The 22,914-nt window shown below is 22.9% G+C and overlaps 1 protein-coding gene across 1 annotated transcript; it reads left to right on the top strand.

The window, feature by feature from the left end:
* Positions 1-6,128: 6,128 nt before the first annotated feature.
* On the top strand, positions 6,129-6,281 carry K444DRAFT_505284 (uncharacterized protein; the record flags this gene model as incomplete). The annotated part of the gene is made up of 1 exon (XM_024873387.1): positions 6,129-6,281. A coding segment is annotated over one exon (153 nt), but the record flags the coding sequence as incomplete, so codon positions are not given.
* Between the last annotated feature and the right edge of the window lie 16,633 nt (positions 6,282-22,914).

The raw sequence follows: 22,914 nt of genomic DNA, 5'->3' as shown, positions 1-22,914 counted from the left end.
CTTCTTTATTCTAGCTTCTTTAATATCTTTATTTCTTATCTATAGTTGCTTTATATATATTTCTAAAAGTATTTCTCTATTATAAACTTTATTTTATCTAAATATTCTTTAGATTAGAAAGTATATTTCTATAAATAATATAGCTTCTTTATTATAAACTATAAAAGAAAAAATATTTAGTTAGTCTATATATAGTAATTCGATTAGTAAATAGAATATATAGTAGTAAATCTATTTAAAGCTTCTTTCTATCTATTATAAATATAATAAGTATTTAAATAATTAGTTAATACTTTCTTTTAATTATACTATTTCCTTTAGAATTATAAACTAAAATAATAATTCTATTAATTTCTAGCTTATTAAGTTTCTGAATTACTACTTCTTTAAATTCTGATCTACTATTTACTTTAAACTATTTAAATAGATTATACCTATAAATAATTTCTTTCTAAATAAATCTAGTAATCTTTTTACTAGTTAGGTTCTTTAAAGGTCTAGCTTTAATCTATTCTAAGAAGTTATTTTTAGTAATAACTAGTAAGTTATATCCTTTATAGTCTAATAGTTTAATTATATTAATTCTAAGATAATAAAAAAGAGATATAGCTTTTATTAGATATAAAGCTTCTTTTTATCTTCTTTTATTCTTATATTAATAGACCTTATAAGTATTAATATACTTTTATATATAGTTATAGTAACCTTTTTAGTAATAGTAGCTAGTTATTAAATAAGAGGTACTTTTTCTTCTAGTATATCTAATCTTATTATATAGCTCTTTAATAATAACTTTCCTTTATTTTTAGTTATTAATAATAAGTTAAAATAGATATATTTTGAATATAACTCTCTTAAATAATTAATCTCTTATATTATAATTTAAAGCTTCTCTATTTAATTTTCGAAATTTGGTTCTAGATATTCTTTCTAGTCTAAAAAGTATTATAAGATATTATATAATATTCTAGTATTATTCAGAATAGCTATTATCTAAGAAATCTAGTAAAATAATTAAGCTATTAAATAAAATATATATATTAGTATTATTATTTACTATTTTATTAGAAGTTATATATAAAAAGCTATAGCCTTTATTATATAACCTAAACCTTAAAACTACTAAAATAATATAATTTTTAATAAATATAATCTACTATACTATAATAGCTATATAGAAAGAATTTAATAAATATTTATATAAGAAACTTATATAAATATTTCTAAAATTCTAGAGATTATTTATAGGCTTCTAAAAATATATATTAATTAGTTATATTAATTTCTAATTAGAACTAGTAAAAAAACTAGTAGTTAATTCAGATAATTCTCTATTTCTATAAAAGAACCTTTTTATATTACTATATATTCTCTTTTTTTCTAATAACTATATATATAATAATTTTTTCTATTATTACTTTCTAACCTCTTTTTCTATTCTTCTTTAAATCTTTTTTATTTATTTTTAATTAATTCTATAATATTTTCTTCTAGCTTTATTATCTATTTATATAATAATAAATATAAAAGTAATCTTATAGTTTTTCTTTCTATTACTAATAAATATTTGAAATATTTCAAGTATTTACTTATTAATTCCTTTATTTTATATATTATAATATTTAGTAAAAAGAATTATAACTATTATAATAAAGGTTCTAAGTTTTATATATTAGTAAATTCTTTAGCTTTAATATTTGTTATAGCTAATATAATTTCAGATTATTTATTATTTATTAGAGGCTTACTAGTTCTAGAAAAATACTATTATAACCTTTAAGAAATTTCTTGAAATATATCTTAAATAGTATTATACTAATAAAAATAATACTATTAATTAGGTTTTTAAAAACTAAAAGAACTTTAATAAGTTTCAGAATTCTTCTTTCTATCTTAATAAAACAGATAATAATACTATTTAAGTTAGTATTCTAAAAGTAACTTTTTTCTAATATATTTAGATACTTATTAATTCTTTAAAGAAATACTATAATATTTATTTTTAAGATATTAATCTTATTATTAAACTTATTATTAAGATTACTAAATAGTTTACTACTAATATTTCAAGTATTAATAATATAATATTTATAGCTATTTAAGATCTAACTTTAGAAGTTCGAGTTTTTTATAAGATATATATAGCTATTATAAGTTCTTTATTTACTTTTTTTAATATCTTTAATACTAATATTATTATAATATAACTATATTCTATTAAGAAATAAATAGAGTCTAGAAAGTATTAGTTAATTCTTTATTAAGTTCTAAATAGAGCTAGTATTTAGTATTTTTATTTTAGAAATTAGAAATTTATAGAAATTAAAGTTTATTTATTTGAGATATTTATAACTAATTTACCTATAATAAACTTTTTTTAATTCTAAATTTTTTTCTAATAATTTAAATATAATTTATTAGGCTAATGGGAGGTGTATAATAATATAATTATAGTTATTAGAACTAGAATTCCTATAGAATTAAGAGAATTATCTTTAAATATACTAATAATTCCTATAAATAGTAGTAATGCCTTATATACTATTATTATAGGCTTTATTTAAGCCCTATAATACTATTCCAGGCCTTTATTTTAGGTCCGGATACCATATATAGTGCCCCTAGTATAACCCGACTCGGTTGCAATTATACGAGTTATTTAGCTCTTTAGTATATATTACCTACTAATAGATAATTTGTCTAGCAAACTTATTAAGAAAGCTTATTAATTCCGCTCCTTTCTTGTATTAAATTACGCCCTATCCAAGGAGATTAGTATAATAGATTGTAAGGCAATCGAGAGAATTACTGCTTATTACCCTTAACGAGAAGCCTTAACCTCCTCTGTATCAAGTAGCTAATACTCTATAGAACCAAGTTCCTTCTCCTGTAACTGGGCCGTTAATAAGTCTCTTTTTAGAAAGACCCTATGAGAATTCTCAGTGCAAATATGCAAGATTCCCGAGTTCTTAATAGCTTCTTAGACTTCTTTGTATAATATCCCCGGAGATTGGGAAGGTGCGGGGTATATTTCACTACCTGCCACAAATACCGTACGAAACACCGGCGAATGTAGTACCGGTAAACGAAGTACTAGTAAACGAAGAGAGGATTTGCGAGAATTAGACAGAATAGAAAAGATATACCGAGTTTCTCTGTAAACTATAGGTAAATCCCTCTCTAGAGAGAATATGGCGGCTATAATTACTAATATAGTTACTACCGCTCTTAGATAGTATATATAAGGAGCAGGAAACGAAGAAATACTATCCCTACCCCCGGTAAATTAATATAATCTTATAGATATATAATAGAGAGCTTCTAATATTGGCTACTTTAACCCGGATCTTATACTATCTAAAGGAGAAAGAGACTATATATTAGTAGGAAATAATATATACTAGTGAAATATGTATTTCTTTATAGATATAATTAAGGATAATATAACTAGTAAATATACTATTATAGTATACCAGAATCTTGTTATATACCTGAGAGAATTAGTACTCGAGTAATATACTAGTAAGCTAGATAACCTTTATTAAGCAGGACTTAAGTTCTCCTAAGACGGTATTAAATAGTAGATAAAAGCCTTAATCTAATAATTTAAGGACCTACTATTAATTATACTAAGAAAGCTATAGCTAGAAACCTATACTATAGATAATATAAGAAATAGCAAGAATATTCGTTCCTATATAGCCTCTATAGTTTAATATACTAAGGCCGCCGAGTTTGAAAAGCCAGTTTAATAGCTCTTTTAAGTATGGAATAATTTGGCCCTAGAGCTCAGGGTATATATTAAATAACCTACTAAGAATACTATACTTAGATAATTTATAGATATAGTATTATTAAAGTAGGACTTATAATCGGAGATATATTAAAAGAATAATAGACTATAAGTACTACTTAGACCTAATTATTATCTTATAGGTAATTTATAACTTTTTTACCAGGAATGAAATAATTGTAATTATAATCGGAATTATTAACTAGTTTAATTCTTCTATCCAAACATGAATTTCCGATCCTATTACCCTTTTTCTAATCTCAGAACCCTATTCTAATAGTTCTAGTAATAATCCTTAGGAACTTCTCAGGATTTAGCTAATTTAATATAAAAGAATAATTAGAAGGCCTTGCCTTCTTTCCGTCTATATCTATAGCTAACTACAGGGTTCACAAAAAATAAGAATAAGGAAAGCAGAAATAATTATACTTTCTTTAATATATTATCCTTGAGAAAGGAATTAAATAATAATCTATATTACTAATATTTCCGGTGTTTTAATAGTAGAAATATTATTAAAGACAATTACCTCGATATTACCAAGGAATACGGTACCTAATATAATAATAAGCTTACTAAATACGGCTATATTTTCTTAGAGAAGCTTGATTCTAAACCGGAGGACAATATATATATTATAATTCCAGTAATATTAGCCTCTATACCGGTACTAGTTTATAGGAAATATAAAGCTAGATTCGAGTCCCGGAATAAGCTCTTTAAATATGTATATACTAATTTATACTTGTCTATTATTGAGAACTCTATTATAAATAAGTTGCCCCAGGTACCCTAGTCTACTAGTATTAACTTATCTTATCCGGAAGTTATTATAGTAAGCCCTATTTAAAGCCCTATAATATCCGATATTATTAGGTATAAGTATACTACTCTAAGTATTAAATTTATACCCGATAGTAAGGTATTCCAGATCTGTATAAATACCGGCTACTCTTACCTACTAGTAGATTATAAATGGCTTTTTTAGAACCTATCCGCTTGGATTAATATAATAAAGGCTACTATTATTAAGGGTATTACTTCTATTTAGAAGCTTCGAGGCTAGGCTACCTTTAATATATATATCTGCGGAAAGGTTAATGGTTACTAGATTCTTAGTAAAGTTACTATTAATATATAAGTAATAGATAACCTTGAGCTATTATTTCTCTTAGGTAATATATTCCTTATTCTGTATAGTATAGTTATAGACTTACCCGGCCAAACTATTACCTTTAGTACTATTAATAATCTGGAAGTCCCTATTAAGGTATATAACCGAGGTACCAGAGTTACCTATAAGGTTCTTACTAAGAAGAAGGTTATTGTTTTACTAGAAGCTATAGTTTGTATTAATATAACCTGTATAATACTGCTATTAGGACGTAATTATATTATGAATACCTGCTTTAACGGTATTTACAATATACTAACCGACTATAGGAACTATGTTACTTATATAAATACTATAAATAAGTCGCAAATAATTCCTTATTATATATAACTAGATATGATTTGAGACTTTAAAGAAGAAGGTTATTATATTATCTCTTATACTAAGCTTAATAATAATACTACGAGTTCTCCGGCCTTACCCAGATTAATAAAGGGTATAGGTATTATAAAGCCTATAGAAGTGCCCGAGAAACTTCTCGGAAATAATATCTATATCTATATAAAGAGCCTAGTACTTACTAATTATATCGAGGCTATTGTGGTTAAATTCCAGAATTATTAGGAGAATAAAGGATCCCTAATTAATATACTAGAGAATAAGTATATAGAGATCCCCTTTATTAATAGTTAGTAAGAGAAGAAGATTAGATATAAGATCTATCCGGTCGGAGTATGTAATTATTAGGTTATTAATAAAGTATTTAATAGTCTTTATACCCAGAATAAGATATACTTCCTGCAAGGAGCTATACCCTTCGGTTGGCCCGTATTTGTTGTCTGAAAGAATATTAACGGGAAGCCCAAGGGATGTTTAGTTATTAACCTGAGGGTACTTAATAGCCTCAAGATTCCTAATAACTATCCGATACTATTATAGCAGGATATTATTAATATACTTAGGGGGGCTAGCTATATTTCTATTATAGATGTATTATTATTCTTCTACTAATTCCTTATTAAAAAAAAGTATTAAGAATATTTTATAGTAATTTCCTACCGAGGACAAGAAACCTCCTGTATTATATTTATGGGCTACTATGGATTACCGGTATATGTTTAGTGTTTTATAGATAATCTTCTAAAAGGATATAGCCACTTTTGCTATTATTTTATTAATAATATTATGGTATTCTCTAAATTATAGGAGAATTATATTTAATACCTTTGTACTATTCTAGCCTTTTTCAAGGAAAAGCGAATCTTGCTTTCAGGGAAAAAGACATTTCTGGGATACCCCTCTATTAAGCTATTTGGTTATCGGGTTAACGGTTTCGGAATAAGTATAACCGAGGAATATATAGCCGCAATAAAAGCTATTTAATTCCCAGAGAATCTTTAATAGCTCGAGTATTTCATTAGAATGGCTAGTTGGCTTTACTAATTTATACTATACTATACGAAAATTATTGAACCTCTGTAAAAGAGAAAGACTAAACTACTTGTAATTAGTAGAGAAGAGGATATAACCGGTATAAAGAGAAAAGGTTATATAGCGAGAACCAGATGGGAACCTAATAAAAAGGAGATTATATTATTCGAATCCGTTAAGGCTTATCTCTTAGACCCTAAGATATTAATTTATTATAATTTAGTAAGATAGCTATACTTAAAGATTAATGTTTCGAACGAGAAAGGTTTTAGTATTCTTGCCTTTTATCTCAAGTAGGGCTATACTATCTCTTCTAATCTTAGTAAAATTATATTAATGGCTATTTAACCAATTCTATTTCTTAGTAAATTACTAAATACGGCGGAAAAGAACTATAGATCTATTAAGCTTAAAGTGGTATATCTGCTATATACCTGTTATAGATTACAGGTAATACTCTAATTAGCCCAGGATCCAGTTATTATTTTGACTAATTATATAGCTATATAAGATATCTATAATTAGATATTACTAGTAATAAATGATATAAGTAAGGCAAATATGAGATTTATTATTGCTTTATAGTACTTGTCCTAATACCGACTCGATATTTGGTATATCCCCGGTAAATTAAATATTATTCCTGATATATTATCCCGTCTTACTATATTCGAATCTGCGGATATCTCTAATAATAATAAGCTAGATAATATATATGCCTTCTCCGAATTAAGTATTAGTAACGATTTCAAAGATATACTTTATAGCAGATATTTAACGGACTCCTATTTCGCTTGTATCCTGTAATTACTTGGGTTTCACAACTCAGTACTAGAAGGCGATTTTAGCCCCCAAGTATATGGTATTAACTTTATAATCAAAAACGGTCTTCTTTACTATATCTCGCTTATAGCTGCCCTATAATTATATATTCCAAATACCTATATAAAGGTACTACTATCTATAGTCTATAATAACTAGTACTTCGGTTTTAATTATACTTATAATAAGCTTTGCGGTTTCTGTATTTCTCGTCTAATAAAGAAAGTCCTTAATTATATTAGATTTTGCCCTAGCTACCTAGTAAATAATATATTAAGAATACGACCGAACGGCGCTTTATAACCCATTATTATACCGCTAATCCCGTTTTATACGGTTACTATAAACTTTATCCTGGCCTTACTAGAGATTCCTATAGTCGCTTTCTGGTTAATTAACGGTTTTAGTATCTTTAATTATATAATAATAGATACCTGCAAATTTAGTAAGAAATCACTTCTTATCCCAGGTTATAATATATATAATACTAAATAATAGGCTATTATTCTGATCCGTATGCTTTTATTCTATAACTAGGGAATCCTGTATATATTTATTTCGGATCGTAACCCCAAGTTCGTTTCCGACCTATAGAAGGCGATTTAGTTAACTATAAACGTAAAGCTACTATTCATAATTACTTGGTACCTGTAAGCAGACGGTTAGTCCGAAATCAAGAATTAAAATATCGAAATCACTATTCGGTATCAAGTATACGAGTTCCCGGATCTACTATGGTCTGGGGAAGTAATCTCGCTCTAAGTAGCTTTTAATAATACTCTATTATACCTAATTAGCTATAGCCCTAATAAGGTTATATAGGGAAATAAGGCAAATATGTCTATATCTCTTTTAATACCGGATAATAATAAGATTCCAGAGGTTATTTGGAACCTGAGATATATTAATATAGAATTAGCTATTATATTTGCCGGGAATACTACTAAGGAATATTATGATTCCCGTTATATTTCCGTCGAACTAAATATTAGTGAGATAGTATACCTGAGACTATATAAGGGATACCAGCTATCCGGAAAGCCAAACCATAAGATATCCGAATAGAGAACAGGCCCTTTTAAAATTAAGAAGAGAATCGGAAAGCTTGTATATGAATTGGACTTACTACTATATTAGAAGATTTATGCCGTAATATCTATTACTTATCTGGTACTAGCCCCTAATAGTAATGACCCCTTTGAGAGACTAATTGCCGATCCTTAGGAACCTATTAAGAATAAGGGCAATAATAATAACTAGAAGTTATATGAACTAGAGAGAATAGTAGATTAGTAAACTATATAATATAGAGGAAGAAATAATATCGAATACCTTATTAAGTTTAAGGGCTACGGAAATTAGTATAATAACTAGTATCCTCTGGAACTTCTCTAAGACGTATGTGAGCTTATTATGGAATATAAAGAAAAACTAGTAGCCTTGCCGGTCTTATATCGAAGAGCTCGTATCTCGATACGGCGTTTGTAAGCTCTCCCTTATATAAGGGTTCGGTTCTATTAGTAGTATTAAAAGTATTATTAATACTCAAATTTACTACTACCTTAACTTATTAACCCTTAATCCGTTATGTATACCATGTCTATTAATAAACCTTTCCCTTATTCGTACTTATAGTACTTGTATTTGCTTCTATATTATATATCTTAAATCTTATATATTTGTACTATATAAGTACTTCTTGCCGGTATAGCGGTATCCTAATTATCGGCTACAAGCTATTATAAGCCGAGAATAATGAGAATTACTTATATATACCAGAGATCGGTCTATTCCCTAATAAATAATATCTCGAGTACTTTAAAACCTATTAAGCCTATAACCCATATATCCATCTATACCTTATTATTAATTACCTGTATCTTCTCTCCGAACGGGACTACCTACTATATATTAACGACCAATCCGTTACCGATCCTACCAGAGCTATTCCGTCCAATAAAGAACCTATTGTAATAGGTAATAAGAGGAAGTATAGTTGCCCCCCGGGAAGCAGGAAGGCAGTAAGCGAGAAACCACCTATAAAGAAGGCGACGGTTAATAATTCCGATAATTCCTCGGCCGATATCCTGCGAATCAAGGCTAATTCCAAAGGCAAAGCTAAGGAGATCGAAATATCCTCTGTAAAGGATAATAAAGCCGTTAACCCTCGATGTTTTTAGTATGTAACTAAGAATACCAAGATTAAGTAATCGTCTGACGAGTCCGACTATACCCAAGGAAAAGTACTACTAAAGAAGGGCTAATTAGCGGTATCTTTATAAAGCCGTATATATTATTATATATTAAATATAATAAAGGCAGGCATATCTCCCCAGGAAGATAATCTTTGCAAGCTTCGGAAATATATAGGCGGCGACTTTATAATATTATAGAAGTGTAAGACGGTAAAATTCAATAAGAAATATAGTAAAAAGAAGTAAAAGATAAAGAAGCCTATTATAATTCCATCCGATTTATTATCCTTCGTATTGTCTTCCGAGTCGGATTCCGAATTATCTATACTATCTCTATATAGGTACGGATACCTATTATTATCCAAGAAGCCAAAGCGCAAGTAGTATAACTAGTCCTCTATTAATATACTTCTGATATTTAATAAAGTCCGAATGATTCTCGATTATTGCAAAGGAACTCCTGTTAAGAAAGTCAAGTGCTAATTCACTATATATCTACTATACCTATAGTATCTTGTTGCAAATTCGTTTTATTACGGATACGAGATATCTTCTCCCCTTGCGTCTTCAAGTACTATTATGGTATTTTCGTATATATATATTTTTATTTACTATAAATACCTTTGCTATTAATAAGATAAGCGTATCTAGTTATATCTTTTACAAGTAATTAATAACCTCGGTACGATTATATGGTCCGGACCGCTGGTGCTAATATTTCTATAATTGGCTAGGGCTGGGTAGTTATTTCGCTGGGATTTTGTATTTCCTTTGTCTTTAACTATCCTATTATATACGTTTTCCTTTCTCTTTATACTACCTATTGAGTATGTTTTCCTTGTCTTGTTATTGGTTTATACAAGGATATATAAAGTTCTCAAGGGTAGTATTTATTGGGCTAATAGGAGGTGTATAATAATATAATTATAGTTACTAGAACTAGAATCCCTATAGAATTAAGAGAATTATCTTTAAATACACTAATAATTCCTATATAATTCTTATAAGTATTAATAAAACTTTAGAAAACCTTTATAAATAAAAAAACCCTAGAGAAAAAATATCTCTATTACTATTTCAGGCCTTTTTTTAGCTATTTAGATTTTCTCTTTCTTTTAAATAGCCTTTTTCTTAGTAGTTTAGAATTCTTTTTAATCTTAAAAGATTATTAAAAGATAGTTTTAGATTTTAAACTATAATTTTAATTATATAATTTTAGAAGTTTTTTAGAATTTTTAAAATTAGAAAAAACAAATAACTAGATATTATAATTTTTAGACTAGGCTTTTTATTTAATTAAATACTATTACTTCTTATTTCTATTATTTTATTAATAATTAATAATAGCTTCTACTTTCTATTCTTATTTTTTATTATTATTTACTAATTCTAGAAGTTTTTCGGAAAGATATAAATATAGCTTCTAATCTTTTTTTATTATATATTTTTTAAAAAAAGAAATATAAAAAGTTAAATATAAATAATTATATATATTTAGTAGTTCTAATTTATATATTAAATTACTAATATATTTAAGAATTCTAAATAGATTTATAAATTTTAGTTTAAGTTTCTTTATTTTAAATTTAATATTTTTTATTAATAGTATTATTTAAGCTTTTTTAAAATAGTATTTAGCTAACTAATATCTATTATAATAGATTTTCTAGTTATTTTATATATAATACTATAAATCTTTAAGCTTTTTCTATTTATTTTAAAAGTTTTTAGTCTTTTATATATAGCTAGTATTTTTTCTATAATTCTATTCTCAGAATTCAATAGAAATTAAAAGTAATATCTATAATATATATAAAAAGATATATTTTATAAAATCTAATATTTCAAATTATTATATATAAATTCTATAAAAAATAACTTTTTAAACTAGTTATTTTTTTAGATATTATAATAATATCTCAAATAGTATTTTAAAGTCTAGTTTTATCTTTCTATTTAATTATTTATCTAAAAATAGTAAGCTATATTTAAATACTATTTATATATTAAATAGAAATAAAAAGTAAATTAGAACTAGCTAGTAAATATTATTTCTTAATTAGAAATAATTCTATTAGAAAAGCTAAAGATTAAGAAAATATATTTCTATATAATCTTAATAAGCTTTAAAGAATTAATAGTTTTATAGTATATAATATATTTTATTATTTTAGAATACTGGTTAATAATTATAAGAATTATATTAAAATCGGAATTTTTTACTAGGTTTTTATATAATAATAGACTTATAATAAAATCTATAATAATCTTATTTTAAGATTTTTCAGGCTATAATAAACTACTAAATAGACTATATAATAAATACTTCTTTATTTTAATTCTCTAGTAAATATTATATTTTTAATAATAATTATAAATATTTTTTTATATATTTTTCTAATATTAAAACCTTCTAAAAAGTTCGAAAGTTTTCTCTATTCTATAATATCTAGCTATTAAATTATTATAATAAAGCTTTATAACTTTTTAATATAAAGTAGAATTATTAGATATAATAATTCTTAAATAGTATTTAAATAGGCCCGAATTATTTTTCTAGATTTTCTTTTCTTTAGTATTTTTTTTACTAAATCTCTATTTTATAATATTCTAATATTAAGAATTATTTCTCTAAGCTATCTAAATAATATTCAGAAAGAATTTAGATAGAAAAGCTAGTATTATAACTCTTTTAATAGCTATATATATCTATATATAAGGAATTAGATATTTGTAATTATCTAATTTAAAAACTTAGAAAACTGAGAAGTTTTTAGTTCTACTAAATAATATAGTTATAAATATTTCTATTATTTTAGCTATAATAATAAAGCTTTTAAGGCATTTTTCTATATTTTACTTTTTAACTAATTTTATAATTAAGAGATTTATAAGATAATTTATCTATTTGTTTTATAGTAAATATTTCTTTTTAGCTATTATAGAGATAGTAAATATTAAATAATACTTATTTTAAAGAGAGAACTTTTTAGATATTTATAAGAATCTCTAAATTATAATTATAAAAGCTTTCTTTAGTTTATTCTAAAAGATTAGAAGCTAAGTTATATTAATAGAATCTTTTTTATAATTAGGTCTTCTATTAAGTCTATTTACTAAATTTAAGGTATTTTTATAATAAATAATATCAAAATTATATATTATAAAATATATTATTTAATATATTTAATAAGTCTTTAGATACTTTATTTCTATAAAGTATTAGAAGTTATTATAGTCTATAATAACTTTAATTATAAATCTGAATCTTTTCAGGTAATAATACTAATATTTAAAGACTTTAATAATTATAAATAGCTTTTTATTATAAGTACTATAGTTATATTTAACTCTAGAGAGTTTCTGGAACTAGAATACTATTAGATACTAGTATTTTTTCAGGCTATTACTGGAATTAACTTATTATAAAATAGTACTAATAATTGCGAATTTCGATATATTAGTTTTAATATAAATCTTCTTAAAAGAGTTAAAATAAATTAGAATAGATATTATAATAAAAGCTTTTAGCTACTTTATCTATTTATATAAAGAAACCAGATTTCCGGCTCTTTTCTATTTCTTTTAAGAGATCTATTAAGTCTATAGTTATTTAAAAGTAATAGTAAATAAACCTATAATAGAAATTAGTAAATCTGAGAAATATTTAAATATTATAAAACGATTTTAGTTCTAGCTATTTAATAATATTATAGATCTATTTAGGATCTATATAAATACTTTTTATTCTAATAAGAAAACCTAAAAATTCGACTTTCTTAATATTAAACTTATATTTATTAAATTTATAAAATAGGTTATTTTTATATAATTTAGTAAGTATCTAGTAAATATAATTATATTATTTATTTTTATTTCGGAAATAAATAAGGATATTATTTAAATAAATAACTATAAAATAATTTAGAAGTTTTATAAATATAATATTAATATATACTTGAAATATAACTAGTATATTAGCTAGCCTAAAAGGTATTATAAGATATTTAAAATAGCTATAGTAAATTCTAAAAGCTGTTTTCTATTTCTATTCTTTATAAATTCTTATTTAATAATATATATTCTTAAAATCTAGTTTTATAAAGATCTTAGCTTTTTAGAGCTAGTTAAAGGTTTTATTAATAAAAGAAAGCAGATATTAATTCTTAATTATAACTTAATTAAATCTATAATAATTAATATAAAGATATAGTTCTCTATTCTTTATAGAAATAAAAAGAATAAATATTTCTACTAGACTTTTATTAGGTCTTATCTAATATTTATAAAGTATATTCTATAAATATAAATATAATATTTCTAGTTAGATCTCTAATAGATTATATAAAAGCCTATATAAGACTATATTATCTATATTAATAAAGTATTTAATACTACTAAAATTAAGAAGTTTTAAAGCTTTATTAGAATTAAAAACCTCTAAAAAGTTTTTATATTTATTATTCTAGAAATAAATAGATATCTTTAAAGCCTTTTTCTAGAAGATATTAATTTGCTATATTAAAAACTTCTATTTAGTAGTATTAGAATTATATAATAAAATAGAGATCTAATAACTATTATAAATATATAAAGTTTATTATCTGAAATAGTTATATTTGTTTTTTATTAAAAATAAAACTTGAGATACTAGTTTAGAATACCGGTTAAATTCTTTACTAAATTCTTTTAGTATTAAGATTTTAATATTATTATTAGCCATATAGATATATATATCTATTATTTTTTAATATAGTTTATATATTATATAAAAGTTATTTTATAAAATTCTATACCGAAAATAAGATTATAAGAGCTAATATTTTTATATTTATAGAACTAGAGCTTGAAAAAATATATTTTACTATAATTATCTATAATAAATATTTCAAGATTATAGATTTAATAGATCTTAAATCTGTTTTTATAAAAGATTATAAACTTTTAGTTATATTTAGTTAAAGTAATAAAGCTCTAGCTTTAAATCTAATTATTATTAAGAAAGTTATAGTCTAACTTAATATTATTGAATCTATTATATATTTCTAAGATATCTATTTCTAGCTATATTAATCTTACTTAAATAGTTATATAAAGTAATATATCTTTTTTATTATAACTAAAATTATTAATATTTAAGATTTAGCCTTTTCTTTTTTCTGTTTTTTAAAAGAGTCTTTTCTAGAATACTTTTTTATAATAATAGTATTAATCTGCTTTTATAGATATTTTAACTCTTATATAGTTTTAGCTTTATTAGAATTCTACTAAATCTATTTAATATATTTAAAATACTTTATATTTTCTAAAAAGTATTCTTTCTATTTATAAGTCTAATAAACTATATCTGAAATAAAACTAGTATTTTATTAAAGATTTAAAAAAGCTAAAGTATTATTTAAAGATTTCTTATATAATTTTCGGAACTTATTCTTTCTTTTTTAATAGCTTTATAAATTAGAATTTACTAAATTAGAGTTTTTAGAAATAAAATTACTTTTACTAGACTTTTTTATTCTTATTTTCCTTAATTTAAAATAAGTAATATATTCTGCTTTTTAAGCTTTTTTAAACTATTTGAAAATAGATACTATTTTATTTTCTAAAAAAATAAATATAAGTATCTAATAAGTCTTATAATTAAATAAAGTAGTATTAAGAGTTTAAATCCGATTTCTTTTAGAATATAAGTTCTAGTTAACTTTAAGACTAATTATTTAGGTATATAACTCGGTAACTATATTACTATTTTTCTAATAAAGATTTCAGAGTTCCTTAAAAGTATCTTATTAATAGATTTAAAGTACTTGAAATATATTAGCTAAATAGGCCTTAAATCGCTTCTAATAAACCTTATATAATAGTAGGCTTTACTTTATTATAGCCTTTCAAATATTATAAGATTTGTTTCTAAAAATACTTATAGTAAAGTTAACTCTAGAAAAGTATTTATTATAAATCTAAGATTAGATTCTAAAAACTATTTTCTAGAAAAATACAAATATTCTCTATTTCTTAAAGAACTTTCTATAATATAAATCAGATATTCGGATCTTAAAAAGCTTTTTTTAGTCTAAATATATCTTTAGAATATTATATAATAGCTTCTAATAAATAGTATTAAGATTATTTTTAAAGCTTATTATATTAGAAAAGAAAATAGGTTCTAACTTTATTTCAGGAAGTTTTCTAATAGAAATTACTAAAAAAAAAAAAATAGACTTATAAATAGAGTTTCTATAAAATATAGTAAATTATAAAATATCTTTAAAAGTATTCTTATATTATTCTAACTATAGAATATATTAGTTAATTATATCTACTAATTCTTATTTCTATTAAAATACTTTAACTTTAGTATATAATCTCTATTTTATAGCTTAAATAGTAATAATTTAGATATTAATCTCAATATCTTAATTATTACCGGAATTGTCTCTATTATTATTACTAGCTTTTAAAGGCTTCTAAAAGGCTCTATTAAAAGTATTAGATAAGCCTTTATTATTATCTATATTAGAGTTAATCTAGTTAACTTCCTTTATAGAAATAGCTCTAGTAAAGAATTATATATTTTATAGATTTCGAAATATAATTACTTATTAAATTATCTCTTTTAAGAATAGAGAGATTAGCTTATAAGATATTTATTAGTAAATAATAAGATAATAGAATAAATTAGTAAGTTATAAAACTATAGTATTAAATTTAATATAGAACTAATCTCTATCTCTTTTATAAGATTTAGGGAAGCCTTCTCTAAATAGAGAATTCTAATAATATATATATAATTAATAATTTATAAGCCTAATATATATAATATAAATAGTAGTTAGTTATAAAATTAAAAGGCTACTAATTTTTCTAATTAATACCTGTAATATTCGAGGTTTATTATATGCTTTTAAGTTATATATAACTCTATATATATTATAACTTTACTTTAAAATCTCTTAAGAACTACTAATTCCTTTATTATAATTTTTTTATATATAAATACTAATTTTGCTCTAGATTTAGCTATTTAATTATTAGAAAGCTAATTAAATTAAGTTTCTTATATTATTTCTTATAATAAGGAAATACTTAGAAATACTAGTTTTATCTATTACTAGTATATGTTTTTTCTTATAAGGGGCTTTTATTAATACTAAACTATATAATAGACTTAATAAAAGTACTTTCGAGAAGATTATATATTTTAAAAGCTAGAGAATATTTATAAATAAGAAGAAAAAGATAAAAAAGACAGAAAAAGAATAGGAATTAAAGAAGAAAAAGAATTTCGAGCTAGAAAATTAGTTTTTTCTTTTTAAAAAAGCTTAGTTTTATATTATTATATATATATTATTAGTCTAGTTAATATTTTATCTAATAGGCTTATAGTTATTTAAAGAAAATAAAGAGAATTTATTTTTTATATAACTTTTATATAACTTTTATATAATAATTAGAAATAATTAATTATATTTAATTATATTTAGTCTAATAATTAATTTTTTTTTAAAACTTAATAATTAAATTATAATTAATTAGAAAATTAATTTAATTAAATATAATTAATTACTTTAATTATTTTTTTAATATATTAGTTCTTAGTATATAATAATATATTTTTAAGACTAATAACTGAAATCCTTTAGTTTTTAATATATAATAGAGGTAAGAATATTTCTTTAGAGCTTCTAGATATATATAAGGCCTCTATTTTCTTTTTACTATCTAGATATAATTTATAGTATATAGTTTATAGTATATAGTTTATAATATATAGTTTATAGTATAAGTATTTACTTTCTAAATATAATTACTAATTCTATATATTTCCTAATTAATTGTCTTGTTTCTAATATATTTCTTTTAATTCTTTATTTATTTCTAGCCCTATATATATTTTATTAATATATCTATAGCCGAATAGAGTAATATTTTAATATTATTATACTAGAAATATATTTCTCTAGTATTTAGTTTTTGCTTTCTTTTATTATTAAAGACTCTACTAATAATTAGTCTACTAAAGACAAAGCTATATAGAATTAAAGGTTTACTAAAAGTAGTAATAGGAAAATCCTTATTACTAGAAAGTATATAGATATTAAATAGTAGTTATAAAATCCTGATATTTTACTTTCTAGTAAAATAAAAGTAGAGAAGTACTATTAAGCTAATATTAAATACAAATTCCAATTATATAAGTTTTAGAATAATTAGACATATTATAAGAAATACTATAATACTTGCTATAATAAGATTATTCTAGTCTAATATACTTTTTATTATAATAATACTTTTAAGGTTTTAATTACTATTATAAGAAATTAATATATATTAGTAAATATCTTTTAAATTTACTAATTTTTATATTAATAACCTATATAATAGCCTTTAATATTATATTTAAATATATAAGATATATTTGATATAACTTATTCTATAATAACTATATTTAAATAAATATCTACTATATTTATTATAATAAGAAAAAGGCTTAGAAGAATTCTAAAAGAATTATATCTATCTAATCTTATTATTCTAGCAAGTATATAGTTCTGGATTTAATAGATTTTCGTATAAATATCCTTTAAATTATATAATTTACTTCTATATTCTTATATTTCCTGTATTTTATATATTTTATATATTTTTAAGCTTTTTCTGTAATTTTTGCAATTTCTATAATTTTCGTAAATTCCAAATCTTTTTATTTATATTTTATTAATACTATAATATTACTATTATTAATACTATTATAATATAATTAAAATAGAGAATATATATAAATCTAGTAATTAAAATACTACTTTTCTAAATTTATATAGATTTATAGACTTAAAGCTAAAACTATAAATAAAGCTATAGATAAGCTTATTAAATAACTAAATAATAATAAATCTATTTCTATTTTAGTCTATAATAATAAAAGTAAGTTTAAAAGAAAAGTAATTAAGACTTATAAGAAAAGAGAAATAAAGATTATTTATAAATAAGCTTATTATTTTTAATATTAGAAATCTATTAAAATAGCTAATTAAATCTTTAAAAAATAACTATAGACTATATAAACAGATACTAGTATCTAATTATAGATATAGTTATTTCCTTTAATTGTATAGGTAATTAATACTATAGCTATACTAGCTCTTCTTAAAGGAAATATATTATATAAAGTCTAGTTTAAATAAAAGCTATCTACTAATTTCCTAGACTATAAGAAAAATACTTATTATATATATATATAGCTTTAGAGGCTATAGGGCTTATAGAAGATATTACTAAAAGTAGTATTTCTAGAAAAGATAAAGAGAATAGAAAGAATAAAGAAAATAGCTGTTTTATAAATAAGAAAATAGAATAGAAGAAAGTAGCTAAAAAGATAATTTTATCTGAACTAACTAGAAGAATTATAGAATATATAAGAAAACAGAAAGAGAATATAATAAAGAAAATAAATTTCAAAGCTTTTAAATATAATATTTAAGAGATTATAATCTTTTAGATTCTAAAGAAATATAGATTTCATATAAAAATAACTAGAATTCTAATAAGAGTTTTAGAAAAGACTTTAAAGATATATAGTTTATAAGCCTTACTTTTAATAAAAGCTAATTAAAATAGGGCTATTACTTAGTTACTAAATATAGTAACTTATTATTCTCTAGTTATATAATACTTTTAATAAAATCATTTTCTAATTAATTTATCCTAATTTATCTACTATTTATATAACTTATAAAAGAAATAAAATTATTCTTTCTAAAATAGTAATAAAGGAGAATAATTATAGTAAAGAAAGATATATAGAAATATTAAAATATATATTAAAAACTGAAATATTCGAAATACTTTTTTTAATAAAAAAAGAGAAAAAAAAAAGAAAAGAAAGCTATATATAAAAGTAGTAAATAGCTAAAAGCATCTGACTAGCTATATAACTTATTACTTAATTCTCTATTATATATATCTCTAACTAACTAGTACTTATCTCGAATATTAAACTAAAAAATAAAATACTAAACTAATAAACTAAATTAAGTATTAAACCAAGTATTAAACTAAGAACTAGCTATATAAGTAACTTACTAAACTAGCTCCTATATATTTATAAATTATAGGCAGTAAGCTAGTAAAAGTATATATATTCTACTAAGATTCTATTAGAATAAAATACTACCGGATTTTAAACTCTTTTTTCTATTACTTTATTTTATTCTATACTATTTATATAGTACTTTATCTATTCTTTTTAGCTTATAGTAGAGCTCTAGAAAGAAAGAAGCTAAGCTAGTATTTACTTTAGTTTAAAATATAGTTTATTATAATTATTTAAATAATAAATACCTATTATAAGATAGTAGTAGAACTAGAAATAATAATTTCTATATATATACTAAAAGCTAGAAGAATATTTATTATAATAATAGAAATAGCTCTTTTCTATCTTAATATATAAAATAAATAAAAGGCTAAAAAAGCTAGCTAGAATAGATAAAATAGAAATAGAAGAAATAAGAAATTAATAAAAAATAGTAGATAAAACTAATAAAATAGAAGCTTAATAAAGCAAAAAAGTAGAACTTATTATAGAAGCTATATATAGCTATAAAGATATATATAGTAAAGAGGAAATTATAGAAGATAAAAAAGGTAAAAATAAAGACTCTAATAAAGTATAGTTTAGTACTAAATTAAACTCTAGTAAAGTATTATCTAGTACTAAATTATATTTAGCTAGAAGCTTTATAGAATCGAGATTCTCTAGTAAGTTTAGTAATTTCAGAAGCTTATAATATATTGAAACTAGCTTGTTTACTAGTTTCAGAAGCTTGTAATCTATTAAGAAAACTGGTTTATCTAATAGAAAGTTTAGTAAAGAAAGTAATTATAAAAGTTCCAGACTAAAAGTATTAATTAAAAGAACTTAAGAAAAATATATAGCTTTTAATACTAGAGAATAAGAAAGCAAGAGTAAAAGAGTAAATAGCAAATAAATAAGTTCTTTTTAAGCCGGATTTAAGAAGAAAATTATCTAATCTCTAACTATATTTCTTAGAAACTAGATAATCGAGTAAACTATAAAAAGAATAAGTAAAAGAAGCTCTATAAGTATCTAATATACTTACTTCTAAATAAGCTTCTATTAAACTATTATAAGATCTATTATAATATTATTTATTTGAAAAGTATTAGAAATTAAAGAAATTAAATAGCTTATTTAATAAGAAATATCTATTTTTTAGAGTCTTTATAATATTTATAAAGGTTATATAAATTAAAGCTATTATAAGAAAATTAAAGAAAAAAGAAAAGTATTAGAATAAATAAACTAAATAGATAACTTGATTATAAATTAAAAAAGATAGAAATTATTCTATTAAAAAAAAAGTATATAAAATAACTAATCTCTCTATATTACTTACTAATAAAGAAAGATATATAGAGGTACTAAAATATATATTAAAAACTAGAGTATTTAGAATACTTTTTTTAATAAAAAAGAAGAGAGAGAAAGAAAAAGAAAGCTATATATAAAAGTAATAAATAGCTAAAAGTACTTAACTAGCTATATAACTTGTTATCTAATTCCCTACTATATATATTTCTAACTAACTAATATTTATTTCAAATACTAAACTAAAGAATAAAATATTAAACTAATAAATTAAATTAAGTACTAAACTAAATACTAAACTAAGAACTAGCTATATAAGTAATCTACTAAACTAGCTTTTATATATCTATAAATTATAGGTAGTAAACTAATAAAAGTATATATATTTTACTAAAATTTTATTAGAGTAAAATACTACCGGATTTTAAATTCTTTTTTTTACTATTTTATTTTATTCTATATTATCTATATAGTATTTTACCTGCTTCTCTTAGCTTATAATAGAGCTCTAGAAAGAAAGAAGCTAAGCTAGTACTTGCTTTACGAGTCTAATAATAGTAGTTTATATACTTAGGGCATTTCACTAATAAATACAATTTTGAAACATATAAATCTTTAAAAATTAATTAATTAAATTATATTTAGGTTACTTTAGTTCTCTAACCCTAAATATTAAGTCATAACTATTATTTGTTATCTTATAACTTTTAAGTATTTAAGGAGACTTTAGTTTTCTAAGGCCTATAAGCGAATTTATAAAGCCTGAAAATACCTGGAAAATGCCTTATATATATAGACTACTATTAGTAGGCTTATTAGTTCAAGATATAGTTTATTATAATTATTTAAATAATAAATATCTATTATAAAATAATAGTAGAACTAGAAATAATAATTCCTATATATATATTAAAGGCTAGAAAGGTATTTATTATAGTAATAGAAATAGCCCTTTTTTATCTTAATATATAAAACAAATAGAGAGCTAAAAGAGCTAGCCGGAATAGGTAAAGTAGAAATAGAAGAAATAGAAGATTAATAAGAAGTAATAGATAAAGCTAATAAAGTAGAAGCTTATAATATATTAAAACTGGCTTGTTTGCTAGTTCCAGAAGCTTGCAATCTATTAAGGAAACTGGTTTGTCTAGTAGAAAGCTTGGCAAAGAAGGCGATTATAAAGGTTCCAGGCCAAGAGTATTAATCGAAAGGACTTGAGAAGAGTATACGGCTTTCGATACCGGAGGACAAGAAGGCGAGAGTAAGGGAGTAGGTGGCAAACAAGTAGGTTCTCCCTGAGCCGGGCTCAAGGAGAAAATCACCTGATCTTTAACTGTACTTCTTAGGAACTGGATAATCGAGCAAACTACGAAAAGAATAAGTAAAAGAAGCTCTATAAGTGTCTAATTCGCTTGCTCCTGAACGAGCTTCCATTAAACTACTATAGGATCCACGATAATATCGCTTACTTGGGAAGTACCGGAAATTGGGGAAATTGGGTGGCTTGCTTGGTAAGAGATATCCATTTTTCAGGGTCTTTGCGATATCTATAAAGGTCGTATGAATCGAAGCTACTGCGAGGAAATCGAAGAGAAGAGGAGGGTATTAGGATAAACGAACCGAACGGACCACTTGACTGCGAATCGAGAGAGGTAGGAATCATTCTACTGAGAGAAAGAGTATATAAAGTGACTAATCTCCCTGTGTCGCTCACTAATGAAGAGGGGTACATGGGGATACTAAAATATATATTGAAAACTAGAGTATTCGGGATGCTCTTCTTGATGAGAAAGGAGAGAAGGAGAGGAGGAGAGAGCTATATATGGGGGTGGTGGACAGCCGAGAGCACCTGACCAGCTACGTGACCCGTCACCTGATTCCCCACTACAGTAGTTCAATTATATTAGTTCAGAAGGCTAGAAGAGCATCTGAGAGAGCAAAGAAAAGAGTAGCTAAGGAGCAAGCACGTAAGAATAGAGCTAGAGAAGAAGGAGAATCAGGTAATCAAGTGGAGGGGAGGGTACCAAAAAGGGCTGGGGTAGCTATAGGAGCGCCTAGACATAGTAGGAGGCATGTATAGTAAAGCTTTTGCTATTCCCGAGACCTCAATATTACCCGATTAATCAATCGGCCATTCGATTGATTAATCGGCCCCCTTATTGATTAATCG

The sequence above is a fragment of the Hyaloscypha bicolor genome (assembly GCF_002865645.1).
Source record: "Hyaloscypha bicolor E unplaced genomic scaffold K444scaffold_50, whole genome shotgun sequence".
Taxonomy (NCBI): Eukaryota; Fungi; Ascomycota; class Leotiomycetes; order Helotiales; family Hyaloscyphaceae; genus Hyaloscypha; species Hyaloscypha bicolor.
The sequence above is the reverse complement of the archived record's forward strand: the minus strand, read 5'-3'. Positions and strand labels throughout refer to the sequence as shown.